At 54.7% G+C, this 15,371-nt stretch overlaps 2 protein-coding genes across 7 annotated transcripts in view; one reads left to right on the top strand and one right to left on the bottom strand.

The window, feature by feature from the left end:
* CSF1R (colony stimulating factor 1 receptor) overlaps positions 1-8,820 on the top strand; it is a 29,681-nt gene extending 20,861 nt beyond the window's left edge. The window contains exons 11-21 of the mRNA XM_058719963.1: positions 578-704; positions 830-934; positions 1,423-1,533; positions 2,129-2,291; positions 4,614-4,705; positions 4,804-4,901; positions 5,821-5,943; positions 6,024-6,135; positions 6,677-6,776; positions 7,627-7,735; positions 7,834-8,820. Of these exons, the coding sequence (XP_058575946.1) occupies positions 578-704; positions 830-934; positions 1,423-1,533; positions 2,129-2,291; positions 4,614-4,705; positions 4,804-4,901; positions 5,821-5,943; positions 6,024-6,135; positions 6,677-6,776; positions 7,627-7,735; positions 7,834-8,025 (1,332 nt within the window). The 3' untranslated portion in view covers positions 8,026-8,820. The remainder of the gene's footprint in view (positions 1-577; positions 705-829; positions 935-1,422; positions 1,534-2,128; positions 2,292-4,613; positions 4,706-4,803; positions 4,902-5,820; positions 5,944-6,023; positions 6,136-6,676; positions 6,777-7,626; positions 7,736-7,833) is intronic.
* A 158-nt stretch (positions 8,821-8,978) lies between these two features.
* HMGXB3 (HMG-box containing 3) overlaps positions 8,979-15,371 on the bottom strand; it is a 48,238-nt gene continuing 41,845 nt past the window's right edge. For all 6 annotated transcript variants that reach the window (XM_058719892.1, XM_058719924.1, XM_058719900.1 and 3 more), the window contains 5 exons: positions 15,138-15,357; positions 14,163-14,296; positions 13,224-13,340; positions 11,391-11,600; positions 8,979-10,392 (listed from right to left, as the gene is read on the bottom strand). In XM_058719892.1, the coding sequence (XP_058575875.1) occupies positions 9,925-10,392; positions 11,391-11,600; positions 13,224-13,340; positions 14,163-14,296; positions 15,138-15,357 (1,149 nt within the window). In that variant the 3' untranslated portion in view covers positions 8,979-9,924. The remainder of the gene's footprint in view (positions 10,393-11,390; positions 11,601-13,223; positions 13,341-14,162; positions 14,297-15,137; positions 15,358-15,371) is intronic.

Raw genomic sequence — 15,371 nt, 5'->3', positions numbered from 1 at the left:
GTAGGAAAGGGGAGCTGCTTAATGAGTAAGGAGTTTTAGTTGTGCAAGGTGAAAAGAATTCTGGAGACTGGTTGCATAACAATGGGAATGAACATTACTGAAATGTACACTCAAATAATGAGAATGAGAAATTTGAGATGATAAATTTTCTGTTGTATGCATCTTGCCACAATTAAAAATAAACCCAGACACTATTTGGATGGGAGGATGGGGGGATGGATGCATGGACGGACGGACATACCTCAAGGTCCTCCCACCCTCCTGGCTCAAGAATTACCAAGTTATCAAAGCTGTCAAGGCTCTCAGAGGTGACCCTGATCACATCTTTCAGTACACAGGTGGGGAAAACCAAGGCTTAGAGAAAGGCAGGTCACATGGTGAGGCCAAACCAGTCAAGGACGGGGCTCTCAGTGCCTTGGACATGGGATGACCCGGGCCCTCTCACCACATCTCAGGCCACCCCTGCCTCCTCCCACCATGCCTTGGGACTGTCCACACCCCCTGCTCTTGGGGGTAAGGGATGAGATCCCACATCTGCCTGCAGGCCTGGTTGACTTTCCCCCCTCTTCCTCTGCAGAAGCCCAAGTACCAGGTGCGCTGGAAGATCATCGAGAGCTACGAGGGCAACAGCTACACCTTCATCGACCCCACCCAGCTGCCCTACAATGAGAAGTGGGAGTTCCCCCGAAACAACCTGCAGTTTGGTGAGATGAGGTCTTGGCACCCATCACGCATACATTGCAGGAGCCTATGAGCCCTTTGTCGGCGGGGACCTAAGGAGACTGTGTGTGTGTGTGTGTGTGTACATGTGTGTGTGTGTGTGTGGCAGGTAAGACTCTTGGAGCCGGTGCCTTCGGGAAGGTGGTAGAGGCCACAGCCTTTGGTCTGGGCAAGGAAGATGCCGTCCTGAAGGTGGCTGTGAAGATGCTGAAGTGTGAGTAAGGGGCAGGGGCTTTGGGAATCTGGGGGAGCGGGTAGGAGCCCATGTACCTTGGGGAGGGGCTGCCCTGCCATGAGAGACACATTTTTGGCCTATGACAGCCTGGGGGACAGGGCCTGGGATTGAGGGCAAGGACTCTTGGCTTCTTGAGTGAGCCCCAGCCTCCCCTTAGCTCCTGGGTGTGGAGGGGCTCTTTGGAGCCCCAAAGAGGCTAGGGTGCACAGAGGCCACCCTGGGCCACGGCCTGGCCACAGCTTGGCTGCCTGCCACTCGAGAGCAGCTCAGTGACAGGCCATCTCTCCTCTCTCCCTCCCTAACTCCTATCTGTGTGCCCGCATTTCTCCTCTTCCCTCTTTCGGTCACTGGTCACTCTGGGGCCCTGGGTACGCCCTGCTTGCTCTCCTGGGTGTCTCCCATCTGTCCGTGTGGCTCTGTATGTCCTGCCCTTCCCCATCTATGGGACCTGTGGCTCCATCTCCCAGCCACTGCTCATGCAGATGAGAAGGAGGCCCTCATGTCAGAACTGAAGATCATGAGTCACCTGGGCCAACACGAGAACATAGTCAACCTTCTGGGAGCCTGTACCCACGGAGGTGAGGGGTCCTGGCAGGCATCGGGGCCCATGGCCACCCCACCCCATCTTCCCATCTCCCCCAAGTTCTGGAAGGATCCCTATCTATCTCAGCATTCCTCAAATCCCCACACCAGGTGCCTGGATGGGTCAGAAGCTGTTTACGAATGATAGATAGTTCTGGGAGCTCTGATCAGTGGCTCCCAGACTTTGGTGGGTATCAGAGTCAGCCAGAGAGGGGAATAAGAGTGCAGGTCCCCAGGCCCTGCTGCAGGGAGTCTGATTCCGGGGGTCCGGAGGGAAGATCCCACCCAAAGACACTTGGACATTCACCACAGGGTCCACAGAGGTGCCCCAGGGCCTTGACCTCTACGGAACTGTCACAGATATCCTTTGAAGAAGGAATTCTACTACGGTTTTTTGAGATTCCTCTGCTTTAGACAGATGGGGTTACTGAGGCACAGGAAGCAGAAAAAGCTGCTCACAGTCAGTCAGGATTAGAACTCAGGGCTCTTGAATCCCCATTCCAGGGTGTCCTGTTGCCCTACCCCATGTCTGTTCACACGGGGGTGGGGAGGATAAGGAGTGCACTTACCCCACTCTTTTGGCTGCTCTAGGCCCTGTTCTGGTCATCACTGAGTACTGTTGCTACGGCGACCTGCTCAACTTCCTGCGAAGGCAGGCTGAGGCCATGCTGGGCCCCAGCCTGAGTGTGGGCCAGGACCCCGAGGCAGGCGCTGGCTACAAGAACATCCACCTGGAGAAGAAATATGTTCGCAGGTAGTACCCTGGCAAAGGACAGGAAAGAGGCTGGGACTGGGAGGAAGCCCCAGGGTCTGTCCCTAAAGTGAACTCAGGCTTCGGTGGCTGTGTGGCCCTCACGTTCCACGGGGAGTAGTCACCCCAGCTTCTGTGGGCTAACTCAGTTTTTCTACTACTTATTTCTGTCACCCAACAAATAATTGAGGACCTACTATGTTCTAGGAGCATGTTGGGCAAAGATGGGTGACTCATAGTCTGGTGGAGACAGGCGTTAATGGTATCGTCACTTGAATGTACGTAAAAGGTCAGCCAAGATCCGTTCAGGGCTCTAGCAAGAGATGGGCAGATCTTGGGGGTAATGGCCCTGTTTTTCCCATGCCATCAGGGGCTGCAGAGCACCTGGACAGAGTCTGTTCGTTGTTGGCTGAGAAGGGGCAAAACAGTCTGTGGCTAGGTCCCTGATCTACTTGGGCCTCGGTTTCTCCAGGCAAGCCATTGGGGGATTGAGCCTCTCAGAGACTTTCTGTCTCCGTTATTCTGTACTGCTGTGATTCCTGGAAGCCACTCGGAGACAAATGGACAAAGCCACATGGGGAACCAGAGAGAGGAAGTGGCCAGTTTCATGTCACACATGAGTCAGGGGCAGAGGCGGAGCCTGGGCTCGGATTCTGCTCCCTTGACTCCTGGTCCAGTGCTTACCTGAGCCACAGTGGTGTCCTGGAAGTCTCAGTCTTGGGGGTTGTGGGGCCTCAGGGCCAGGCTGCTGAGACAGGATCAGAACAAGAAGGGTGTACAATGAACCCCTATTTTAGCCACTTTCAGCTGCCAAGCCTGGGGAGGCAAAAGGGGAAGGAGGCCATTTAACTCCATCCAGAATCCTCGAATAGGAGGGCTGGCAGGATCTGCTTCCTCTTCTGATTCTCTGACACCCCTCTGAAAGGGCGGCTCACACTGGGCCTCTGCAGGCTGGAACCTCAGGCCAGGTCAAATAAAAATGAGAACTAAAGTGAAGTATTAACTTCTTATCTTCAAATGTGCAGATGGGGAAAGGATTCATACAGTGGGGTCACTTCAAGGGCAAATGGCATGGGAACCAATCCTGCCAACGGGTTCCCAGGCTAGAAGTATAGTTTCTAGACCAGGGGAGGGGATGGTTTTGCCACGGTCAGAGCATAGATAAGACACTCCCTGGGGCGCCTGGGTGGCGCAGTCGGTTAAGCGTCCGACTTCAGCCAGGTCACGATCTCGCGGTCCGTGAGTTCGAGCCCCGCGTCAGGCTCTGGGCTGATGGCTCGGAGCCTGGAGCCTGTTTCCGATTCTGTGTCTCCCTCTCTCTCTGCCCCTCCCCCGTTCATGCTCTGTCTCTCTCTCTGTCCCAAAAATAAATAAAAAAACGTTGAAAAAAAAAATTAAAAAAAAAAAAGACACTCCCTTCTCTTTCTGGGAACACTAGAGTATGGGCATGGTCAAGGTGCGCATCTCCATCGCAGAGGGGACAGGAAAGGGAGACGGCCAGAAATCACACCTGTTAGAATACTAGAAACAGTAGTGGCTATTCAATCTAGAGAAGTGCTTCTTCAACCTACCTACGACTGAAAGCCTATGCTCACAGCCATCACCTAAGAGCTGTTAGAGACACAGCTCGGGCCCGCCAGACCTGCTGAATCAGAATCAGCATTTAGATGAGACTGCCCAGGTGACTCCTACACTCATGAATTACAGTTTAGGAAGCCCTCCTCTAGACCAGAGGCCTCCGCTCAGGCTGCACACAGGAACTGCCTGGAGAGGTTTCAAAGTGTGAATGACTGGGTTTCACCCCTAATTTCTGAGGTGTTCTGGGCATGGGGAGAGTTGACAACTCCCCAGGTGGTTGAATGTGAAGCTGGCCAGTGGTGAGAGCCACTGTCCAGGCGGGGAAGGCTCAAAGAAGGGGCCCTAGAATATCCTCAAATCCCTGCAGGGCTGTTATGGGAAAAGGGAGCCTACTTCTGTGTGGCCCTTAAGGGCAGAGCAAGGACCAGCAGGAGGAAAATCCCAGGGGCAGACTGGCATTAGGAAAAGTGCAGAACTTTGTAATAGGCAGAGAGCTGCCCAAAGACAGAACAAATTGTAAGCTTCCTCCCTGGGATGGCCAAGCAGGGATCAATGATCGCTTACACAGAATGTGGTGGCAGTTGGGGTTGGGGGGGTTCCTTGTCAGAAAGGGATGTTCGAGTTGACCTTGAGGTCCCTGCCCTTCCCTGCTGATTGGAGAGGACACGGGGAGCTGGAGGCCAAGGCCCGTGGTGGTTAGTATAGCAATGGGGACCTACCCACCCCCACATCCTTTTTCCTATATAGAGACAGCGGTTTCTCCAGTCAGGGTGTAGACACCTATGTGGAGATGAGGCCTGTCTCCACTTCTTCTTCAAACGACTCCTTCTCTGAAGAAGGTGAGGAGGCGCTGGGTGGCAGGTGCGGAGGGCGGAGGACAGGGGCCGCTGGGGACTGGGGTGTGGTGGGGCTGCCCTGACACCTCTCCCCACACCAGACCTGGGCAAGGAAGACGGGAGGCCACTGGAGCTACGGGACCTGCTCCACTTCTCGAGCCAGGTGGCCCAGGGGATGGCCTTCCTTGCCTCTAAGAACGTGAGTTGGAAACTGGGTCCAAATGTGGTCATCCAGGGAGGTGGGAGGTGGCTGAACCCCCACATCTCCCGTGAGGCTGGTGATTAAGGATGAAGGGGAGGAAAGGGGAGCACGTGGTGAAGACAAGGAGGAGCCAGGGTGCCAGAGAGCAAGTGGGCAGCGGCCACACAGCCTCTAGGGGTGAGTGGGAGAAACCCATGCCTGAAGAGTTCCTCAAACTCAGGACAGTGAGGGCCCCAGCCTGAGCAGACCTGTTTCCCTGGGGTGCAGCAGGCCACGGAGGACCCCGTTTCCAAGAACAGGCCTTATTCCTTCAGTTTTGGTCAACAGCGTGAACAAGACGACTATGTCCTCTTGTGAAGCACACGGTCTCATGGGGCCGATAAAGGAAGCTCCCTGAGTTGTCGTGAGGGTAGGAGATGATGTGTACAATATGCCCAACTCAGGTGGTTCCCAGCAGGTGGGGGCTGTGACCGCCCCCCTCACAGCAGATTTGGGAGGGCAAAACAGGGTTACGGTGTGTGCAGATGCTTAGGGAAGAGCCTGGCACGGTCGGGCCCTGAAGGGGCAGCTGCTATTATCAGCAGCCGGTGGGGTCAGAGGCTGTTTCCAGCACCAGGGCTCATAGCTGCTGAGCACAAGCGGGTCGCCTGGCTCTGAGTCAGCTCCCACTGCTCAGGCCCAGTGGGCCACAGTGATGGTGGTTTCTAAACACCCAACTTTCCAGCCATATGAAACTTCCTCAGACCTGGATCTTGGTAGCAGGTAGGGATGGGAGCCAGGGTACAGGACCAAAACTGATGCTCACTCCCTCCACGAGGAGCCCAAGGCATTCTGGGGGGACCCTGGCTGTTCCCCCTGCACCTCAGGCTCAAGTGGGGGATGGGCCGAGACTAACTCTGCAAGTACTTTCTGTCAGTGCATCCACCGGGACGTGGCGGCCCGAAACGTCCTGCTGACCAGTGGGCGTGTGGCCAAGATTGGGGACTTCGGGCTGGCTAGGGACATCATGAATGACTCCAACTACATCGTCAAGGGCAATGTGAGTGCTGGGGAGGGTGGGCCGGGCTGGGGAGGGGGCAGCGAGCCGGGGTCCGAGGTGACCGGGGTCTTCCGTGCCAGGCCCGCCTGCCTGTGAAGTGGATGGCTCCGGAGAGCATCTTCGACTGTGTCTACACGGTTCAGAGCGACGTCTGGTCCTATGGCATCTTGCTCTGGGAAATCTTCTCACTCGGTAAGCCACTGGGCCAGTGCAGGCTCAGCCTGGGGCTGACCCGTGTTTGGTTACCATGGTGTCCTATACCTCACGAAGGATGCCAGCCAAGAGTGTTTGCTGCCCAGGGCAGAGGAAAGGCTGGTGGGAGTGAAGTGACGGGCAAAGCGTCTGAAAACCAAGCAGTGCAGCTCCCGTGTGGGCCGGGCAGATGCTCCTGCTGCCAGGCATTCCTTCTGGGCTGTTCCTTCATCTGCCTGCCGGTGCAGTTGCTGCTTCCTCAGATGAAGTTTTCCCTCCTTGTCTTAAGTGTGCACATCTCACTTCTGGAGTGCTAGGCACAGAGACTTGGGCTAAGCCCTTCAGCGAGCTCCTGTAACCTTTTATTCCAAGCCTGTGCTGGAATTCTTTGTGTGGTGTGATGAGGCCGGGGTGAATTTCACTGAAATTCCCAAATTTCACTGAAGCCTATGCCTACTGTAACTCTTAGGTAGGTGTGGGTGTGGGGGCAGGTGAACGTGAGCCCCGAGCATGGGCTCCTACGTGCTCTTGGCCTTTGCAGGGCTGAACCCCTACCCTGGCATCCTGGTGAACAGCAAGTTCTACAAACTGGTGAAGGATGGATACCAAATGGCCCAGCCTGCATTCGCCCCAAAGAACATGTAAGTGAGGGACCCCAGGGAGAAGAGAGGACTCCCCAGGCTTTGGCTGAAGGGGATGGAAAGGTGTGTGGTCCTAAGTCTCTCCCTGTCCACAGTGTTCCAGGGCCAGGCTTCATCTCCCCCACAGTGGGCCAAAACAAGCCCATTTTAGGGAGTGCAGGATTTCCGCTGGTTTCCAAGTAGCTGTTCTCAGAGGTCTCTTAAATGGGACTGGTGCTAACTCAAATGATAGACTTTGAAGTCAGACTCTATTATTATGTCGAGGCAGACTCTTCTCATTTCTTATCTTGGCTCTCTGTGGTGTCAGCCACTCCTTCACTGTGTAACCAGCCAGCCTGCAATGCAGCCTCCTAACCACCTCGCTACAGCTGGCCCACCAAGAATTGCCGCCTCCCTACCATCGCCACGGCCTTTCCGTGGGCCGGCAGGCCGTGAACTCGCCCAGCACACCTTTCCCCAGCCACTGTCGACACAGCCGCTCCCGCGTCTGGCCAGGCACTTGTGGCCGGCTCACTGCCATGTTCGTCTTTTGTTACAGTCATCTCAGCCCACCTCTCAGACCTACCTTCAGGCAGCGGGAGTGCCCCTTCTCAGTTCTAGGAGCCTGGGCAAGATAGCATCTCTGAGCTTTTTCTCCCCTCAGCTGTCAAATGGGCGTGATGAAAATAGCTTCCAAGGGTTACTGGGGAGATTAAATGAGATAATGCATATCAAGGACTTAGCACAGGCCTTGTGTCAGGCACACTTTTCACTAGGTTTCAGGACCTCTGCTGGGCAAGACCGTAAGGGTGTGTGTGCATGTGTGCATATTGGATCCCCAGACCCACGGGCAGCTTCTGTCCTACCTTAGATATAGCATCATGCAGGCCTGCTGGGCCCTGGAGCCCACCCGCAGACCCACGTTCCAGCAGATCTGCTCCCTCCTCCAGAAGCAGGCCCAAGAGGACAGGAGAGTGCCGGTGAGTGGGGCCGGCCTCAGGATGGGTGGCTGGCTCCAGCAGGGCCGGGCTGGGCCTGAGAGGTCAGGACTGACCACCCCTGACTCTCCCACCCTCAGAACTACACCAACTTGCCAAGCAGCAGCAGCAGCAGCAGCAGCAGCAGCAGCAGCAGCAGCTGCCGCACTGGCAGTGGCGGTGGCAGCAGTAGTGAGCCCGAGGAGGAGAGCTCTAGCGAGCACCTGGCCTGCTGTGAGCAGGGGGATATCGCCCAGCCCCTGCTGCAGCCCAACAACTACCAGTTCTGCTGAGGGGACAACAGGGAAGCGCCGCTTTCCCCTTCCTCCAAGCTTCAACTCCTCCGTGGATGGGGCACCACGGGGAGAACCTACAGACTCTGCCCTTGGTCATTTCACTCAACAGCCCAGCCCAGCTCTGAAACTCAGGAACGTGAGATCCACGGGGGTCTCGGGAGGACCCCGCTTCCAGGGCCTGGGCCATCACTGCCAATCAGGGGCTAGGGCTGAGCCCCCCACCCCGCCCACTGTTCTCAATGCTGTGGCCTCATGTTTGCTATGCCGACTGGGAGAACCCCCAGCTCACTCTCTTAACCTTGTTCTGACTTCCAGGAACCCCTTTCCCTAACTCCCCTGTCTCACTGGAAATGGACTGATTTTATGGCCATGAAGTGCCCTAACATTGAGAAGACAAGGCTCCTTAGGCCTTGGCAGAGGACCCCCCCTGAAGCCAAGTGAAACGGCAAGAGCAGACAGGTGCTCAGAGACTGTGCCTGGCCCAGTGCCTCAGAGCAGGGGGGCGGGGGGGGGGCTCTTTTGTAAGAATGAACTGTACCTCCTAGTCCCTGCCCTTTGGCCTTCTCTCTACAGCCCCACCCTCCCTGGATCTGGTCCCTAGAATGAGCCAGGTGGCAGCTAAAAGTTCGGGGTTCTGCACCCCCCCCCACCCTGTCATTCTGAGCTGGAAGGCAGGGGACCCGTGTGGCTGGCCACACCAAGCAAGCAGCACACACTCCGACAAGCTGACTCCTCTTAACTAACAGTCACGCTGGGGGACATCTCTGTCATTAAACTAACAGCATTAACACAGCTGGCCTCTGGTTCTTTGTGCCACACGAGGGCCTGAGGATTCCCTGGGACCTCTTTCCATCCTTCATGTCCAGTGACCAGCTCAGCACCTTGGTCGTTCAACCACACTGTGCCCCACACAAGGAGCGTGGAATTGATTCTTGCTTCACCAAAACAGATAATTTAATAAATTTTATTCTTGGCAGGGGAAGGAGGGGAAAAAAGCCACCTACTCCACTCCTCTCAATAAATTAAATAACACACGGCCAATTCCCGTGCCCTAAGCAAACCTTAGGCACTTGAGCCAGTCCCGCTGTTTCCTTATGGCCCAGTCTGCTTCCCCTTCACAGAAGGGAGTTTTTCCTACTGCCGCCAGGTTATGTCATGCCAGTGGGCCACATCCCTTCTGTGGTGAGGATCCAGGGCCCAGAAAGGATGTGGGGTGCAGCAGCAGTGGCCAGGGAAAGGAGGAAGGGGGTCCTCTTCCTTAAAGCTCAGGGCAGAGAAGACAGTCCTGGAAGAGAGCGGTGGCTGTTTCTCCTTCCTCAGCTTCCCCCAAATCTGGGTGCAGGAAGAGTAGGAAGGAAATGCATCCCTCCTCTGGGAAAATCAAGAGCCCAAAGGGACCCCTAGAGCTAATGAGGCCCCAAAGGCCCCCAAGTCAAAGGCAACAGGCTAAAAGGAAGTTGTGTGGCCACAGGGGCTGGAAAGAGCGTTCCCTGGGGTGGGAAGAGCTACCTCAGTGGCCTTCCCCCCCGGAAGGCCGGACTCCGCTTCAGCCCACCCCAGGACCTCGACCCAGACCCGCAGCAGGCCCCAGGGAAGCCATCCGCTACCAGCATTCCCTCAGCCTCCGTTCCCCTCTGTTGAACATCCTAGTCCCCTAAGTGCTCTCTGGGGCTAGTAAGGAGTGTCCTGGTGCTTCTCCTGACCCCCAGGAGATTGAGAACCATGGCTCCCGTGCCCCACCATGCTCAGGAAAGGGAAGCTCTTTGGTCAGTCCCAGCATCAGAGGCCTCCCCAAAGGTGAACATTCCCGCCGATTCCCTGGATGGATCTGCCTCGGGCAAGGGCCTCACTATGGCTTGAGATGGTGCAGTCCCAGTCCCGGTGCAAGAGCCTGGCTTATACTGTCACTGCAGCCACCTCCTCTTCCTCACCCTCTTCCTCAGCCTCTGTCTTGATCTGAGCAACCCCAAGGCGGTAGAGGGTGTCGCGGATGACCACCTCGCCAGGCTGGCAGCTCTGCACGATGTCATGGATCTGCCGGTTGACGATTTCGCGGCTGGTGAGGAAGTCCATGAGGCGGTTATAGAGGTAATAGTGGGTGGCATTGTCAAAGGCAATGGGCCGCTGGCGGACACTGTTTGGTTTGCTGTCTGCAATGGAGGCCAGGATGGCTGCGTAGGGTGCTAACTCAGGGCATAGGGCTGAAGAGTGGTGCCCGGTACTGGGGTCACCAAGACTGGACTGTGTGTCTATATGGACGATGTGCCGTGCGGCAGTCTTGGTGGCTGGGTGCTGGACAGAGTGCTCAGCCTCCATCACGTCCACAGTATAATGCTGGTCCAAGAGCTCTGGGCAGGATACGCTCTAGAGGAGAGAGAAGAAACCACTCTGACATGAGGGAATGACTGAGGCAGAAGCTGTGTGGTGGGGGAGAATGAAGGCTGTGGGGTCAGTCAGCCCAGTAAACCCTCACGTCTCCACGTGAGGCAAGTCCCCTCTCTTCATCCTCAGTGCCTCTGTCTCCTCGTGAGGACGGGGACAGCAACAGAGGCCACCTCCCAGAACAGATGTTGGATTACCTGAGCTGTTATCACTTACTACTGTGCCTAGTCAATTCAGGCTGGGGCTGCGGGGAGTGGGGAGAAGGGGGCCCTTGCTGAGGCTCAGTCGCCTTTCGGCAGTGCCCAGCACAAGCTCGCAGAGCCAGTGAGTCCCAGGGAATAAGGAAAAGATGAATGATGACAATGATGTCCCCCTTTTTCCTGTTGCCGGTCCTAACATGTCTTCCAGCAAAGGGCACATGTGTCTGGTAAGAATCACTGCCTGGTTCAAAGCACCAAGAAGCAGAGACAAGGGCTCTGCCTCTAATCTGCTTTTGTGACACTGGATAAGTCCACCTCCCCTCTCTGGACCTTACTCTACCCTTTTAGTAAGAAGAGTAGATTGGATACAACCGGTGTTTTCTAAGCCTCTGTACCTCTAGATCATAACAGGTATGCCATGCGGTATATTCGTGGTCAAATCCAACACCTGGCTGGTCTGGGTCTTTAGTACACCAACACGCATGATGTCTCCAAAAAGCGGCAATTTTCTAGGCTTATCTGGAGGGCAACTCCTTTGACTCCAAAATATCTGTGTTTGGGACATCCTGGGCACTCCTCAGTGACATGCTGTGGCCTCACATGTACAGGGGTTGGTCAGTAAAAATTTGTGGAGTACATGCTGGTTCAGAGCATCAAGACAAAATAGTAGTGGAGACAAAGGATGCCGGAGACGGTTCCCGTAAGGCCTTCCCAAAGAACCAGGAGGTGAAACATAGTGAGTCTGCGGGATTTATTCCAGTTCCTCAGAAGGGAACTCACCACAGGTGGCTCCGCAGGACTAGAGAAGCAGCCCTGGTTCCTCCCCCACATCTGGTTGGTCAGCTCTGGGTAGCAGAGGTCAGCACACAGGGCCACTGGTGTGGCCATGTCTACCACGTAGACAGGTGGCCAATGGCGGGAAGAGACCAGCAGATCCACATGGTCGCGGGCACTTTCACCCCGCACGAGATACTTGGAGCCACAGATCACCTGGGCAGGGAGATGGGAGGACACAGCACAGCCAATCAGCAGACAGACTGAGTTGAGTCTTCACTGCCTTCTTCCCAGGAATAATCAGGTTTTGTGACTAAAGCCATGGCCGTCCTGCCAGAGCCCGTCACATCCTGCTTCCTACTTCTGTCCCTAATTGAAGTTGTTAGTTCGTCCCCGACTTCCTGAGAGAATAGCTGGAACCATTTGGTCTTCAACTGAGGCTGAGAGGCCCCAAGGGCATCTGCTCTAAACCCCACCCTCCACACTAAGCACTAAGCACACTAAGCACTGTCGAGTCCAGTGGCTCCGATTCCCAGCCACACAGCACCAGCAGCTAACAGCTGGTTCAAGATGGAGGTTCCAGGGCCCCACTCCAAACCTAAGGAATTAACTTCTGGGGGTGGGGCCTGAGCATCTGTATTTTGAGCAGCTCTCCAGCAGACCCGGATATGCTGCGCAATGTTAACCAGGAAACATCTCCACCAACAGGGCCCCCCGCCCCCAGATGCCATTTCATTGCTGAAGAGCTCTGTGTACAGTGGGGAATCCTACATCTGCCTCCACCTCCCTACCTTCATCCCTACCAGTCCTGGCTATCACCTCCTAGTAACCCTGCTCGCCTATCACAGCCCTGAGCTCTGCAGCTCTCACAGCCCTGTGTGGTCAAATGCTTCCCACGAGACAGTCCCCAGTCACATGAGCACAGTCCTCTGAGCAGGCTCTGTTCTGCCAGGGAGAGGCATCAAGTCTGCCCTTCAGACGCAGCTTTTGTCAAAGAAGCTGATAATCGGATTCTCTTTGGCTAGCCAGTTGCCACGTCCGCTCACACACCTGAATTAACTGAAGGCTGTGCTGGCAATCTCTGCCCTGTTTAAGTACTTGTTCAAGGGGTTTTCAACCCCAGCGTCTTACTTGGCCTGCTTTGTCATATGGCGCGCAACCTTCCCAGAGTCATCCCAGTGTCTACCCTGTTCAGGCTCTACAGACATAAGGCGTGCTCTTCTTAAACCAAAATCTGAACTACGGCCTCCCCAGTTCCCACTCAGAACTGTCCAGTGGGCCCTTCATCACTCTCAGAAGGAAACCCAGACTGCTGCTGTGGCCTACAAAGCTCTACATGATCTGGCCTCTGGTGACCCTTCCAACCTTCCTCCTCTGGGCTCACTAGGCTTCCCCACTCAGGAGTTAGCGGTCAACCCCTCCCTCTGCTGGAACATTACTTCCACAGCTTATCACTGGCTGCTCCAGACAGCAGGTCCCTCTCTGTTATCTTCTATCTCAGGTCTCGTCTAGTTCCTTCAGAGCTAGCGCCATAAGCCATGGTGGCTTTATTTCCCCTCTAGAATGAGGTCATCTAGTGGAGGAATGACATCTTCGGCGCTCACCTCTGAATCCTCAACAGCTATGCAGGGCCAGCATGTGGAAAGGGGATTAATCCTCATTGGTGACGATGCAGGCTCCCTTCCTAGTGCAAATGCTGGCACTGACCCCTAAGGAGCTACTCCGCGGGCTGCCCAGTGACCTAAGCGCCAGCTCCCACAGGATGAGCTGGATCAACCAGATTCCCTGTGTGGACAATCTGGTGTGGACAAATTCACAGTATCTTTCTTATCCTCTTACCTGATGGGGGCACACCTTGTAGATTTTACCCCCTGTGAGATGAGGTGGGGGCTGTCTAACTCTGGTTCCATTCTGTACAGATTCATAGAGGGCCAACAAGGAGAAGCAGAGCTGTTCCTGGAGCAAGACAAGATTAAAAACAGAGCAGTAAATGCTAAGGGACCAGGCCTGGTGTGCAGCACCAAATGCTCACTTCAATATCCAAAGCAAAAGAATAAACTGTCAAGGTCAGAGTGGGCCTTGGAGCCTCACTAGCCCAAAGTCCTCTGAGGGCCGTGAAAGGACCAGGTCACAGACAGAGCCAGCCAGAATGACCAAAGTGCCAGACTCTTGAAGCCTGGGGTCTTCCTACTTTTTACAGGGCAGGGAATGCTTCAAAAAAAGCTAATATTTGAGTCTGAACTTGAAGAAAGCGTAACATTTTCAACAGCATATTAGTATAAAAAAAAGGAAATAATACATGCATAAAACACACACATTCACATATACGTGTGCACGCATGCACACATGCATACACACACTGTCTCTCTTCATGCATGTAACAGCATTCATTTTCTAAGAGCCAGGAGAGGTGATAACCACATACTGCAAAGTGCCTCCCTTACAACAATTTCATGGGTTGGTAGTTTGGTTATTTCCACTTTGTAAACCAGGAAAATGAGGCTGAGAAACGTAGGGGAGCTTATCCAAGATCACGCCCAGTAAGTGGGAGAGCCAGGATTCCTGACCCCAGAGTCTGGGCCCACAGAGGAACTGACTGGAGGCAAAGGCCTCCCATTCCTGTTATGCTCTGGCTGTGGACCACATCCCAGGCCTCCCTGACTGCCCGCACCTTCTGTCCGGTGAAGGCACTTGTCACGGGTGCTCATCTCCTTGCCCAGAAAGGGCAGCCAGCCTGCTCGCAAAGTCCCTATCTGCACTGCCACCCCCGACACTCACCTTGGAGTCTTCTGTCCCAAAGGGGATGCCACACTGCCTCAGCAGGTGCCGTAGCTCCTCCTCACTGTAGGAGCCAATCTCCTCAAGCTTGCAGGTGCCCTCGTGGAGTAGCCTCACCAAGGCACTGCCATGGCCTGCAAGAGACAGCCCTGTTGAAGGGGGGGTAGGGGGGCTGCTGCCAGCCAACAGAGGTCACGGGTAGCCCCTCATGTGTGAGGATGAGAAGCGGGGCGGGGGAGACGAGGCCTAAGTACAGCAGGCAGTGGAAGCAGGCTCTACCCCGAGCACTGCCCCGGTGCTGGAGGAGGTGGACTCAAAGAAGGTCTTATAACTTCTGCAGATATTTGAAGTCTCTCAGAACCGGCTTTCGACCCTTGAACATGTAGGGAAGAGATTCAGTAGAGTGCCCTCAAAGAACCCCAAAATGGGTATTTAAGAATCAAGATCTCAGATGCTTACCACGAGGGCAGCAGCAGATGAGCAGTAGCGCTCATTTCAAGAACACTCTCTGTACATTGTGTTCCTGAACTGCCTGGCCAACAGAGAACTATGTGGAGGTCTTAGAAAAGAAAACCAGTTTCTGGGTCTTGAAACAGTAAACATGAGGTGAGACCTCAGCAACTAATGTTAGGAAGCACTGTTTGACAACCAGCCGATCACAACGTATTAAAATACTTTTAAGATCATCTGAGGTCACGTCCAGAATTTAAAAAATGAAATAAAATAGGAAATGTATTCCACTTGGTAAGGAAAAGTACTGTTTTGTGAAAGTTGGCTGGCAGCTCTCCAAAATTCTGCACCATGACTTTAATCTCTAGGGAATTTTGTCACAGATTGTCACTATCTTTCTCCAAAGAGCCCTCTAGGCGAGCCTGCCCATCGCACCGCCCCCGCCCCCCACTTATGCTGTCTGGCCATGAAAATGTACCAGACTCTGGACTGGGCCCTCCCCTGACCTGAGTCAGGTGATCTCACCAGGTACTGGCTGCACATCCAGGTTTTTGTCTTTCTCAGTGTTGACGACCACAGCTCCTCTCATGAGCGGTGGAAAGAAGGGGGCAATAACAGACGCATCAAACTTGGTGATAGGGATGCTGGCAGGGAAGGCCACCTGCTCAATCACCTCTGTCTCCATTGTGGCCCAAAAGTCCTCCACGTTTACCTCACTAGGGCCCAAGAACTCGGGCCAGGTGAACTAAAAGATAAGGA

This window comes from Neofelis nebulosa, chromosome 1 (assembly GCF_028018385.1).
Source record: "Neofelis nebulosa isolate mNeoNeb1 chromosome 1, mNeoNeb1.pri, whole genome shotgun sequence".
NCBI classification, from domain to species: domain Eukaryota; kingdom Metazoa; phylum Chordata; class Mammalia; order Carnivora; family Felidae; genus Neofelis; species Neofelis nebulosa.
This window is presented reverse-complemented; position numbering and strand designations above follow the sequence as displayed.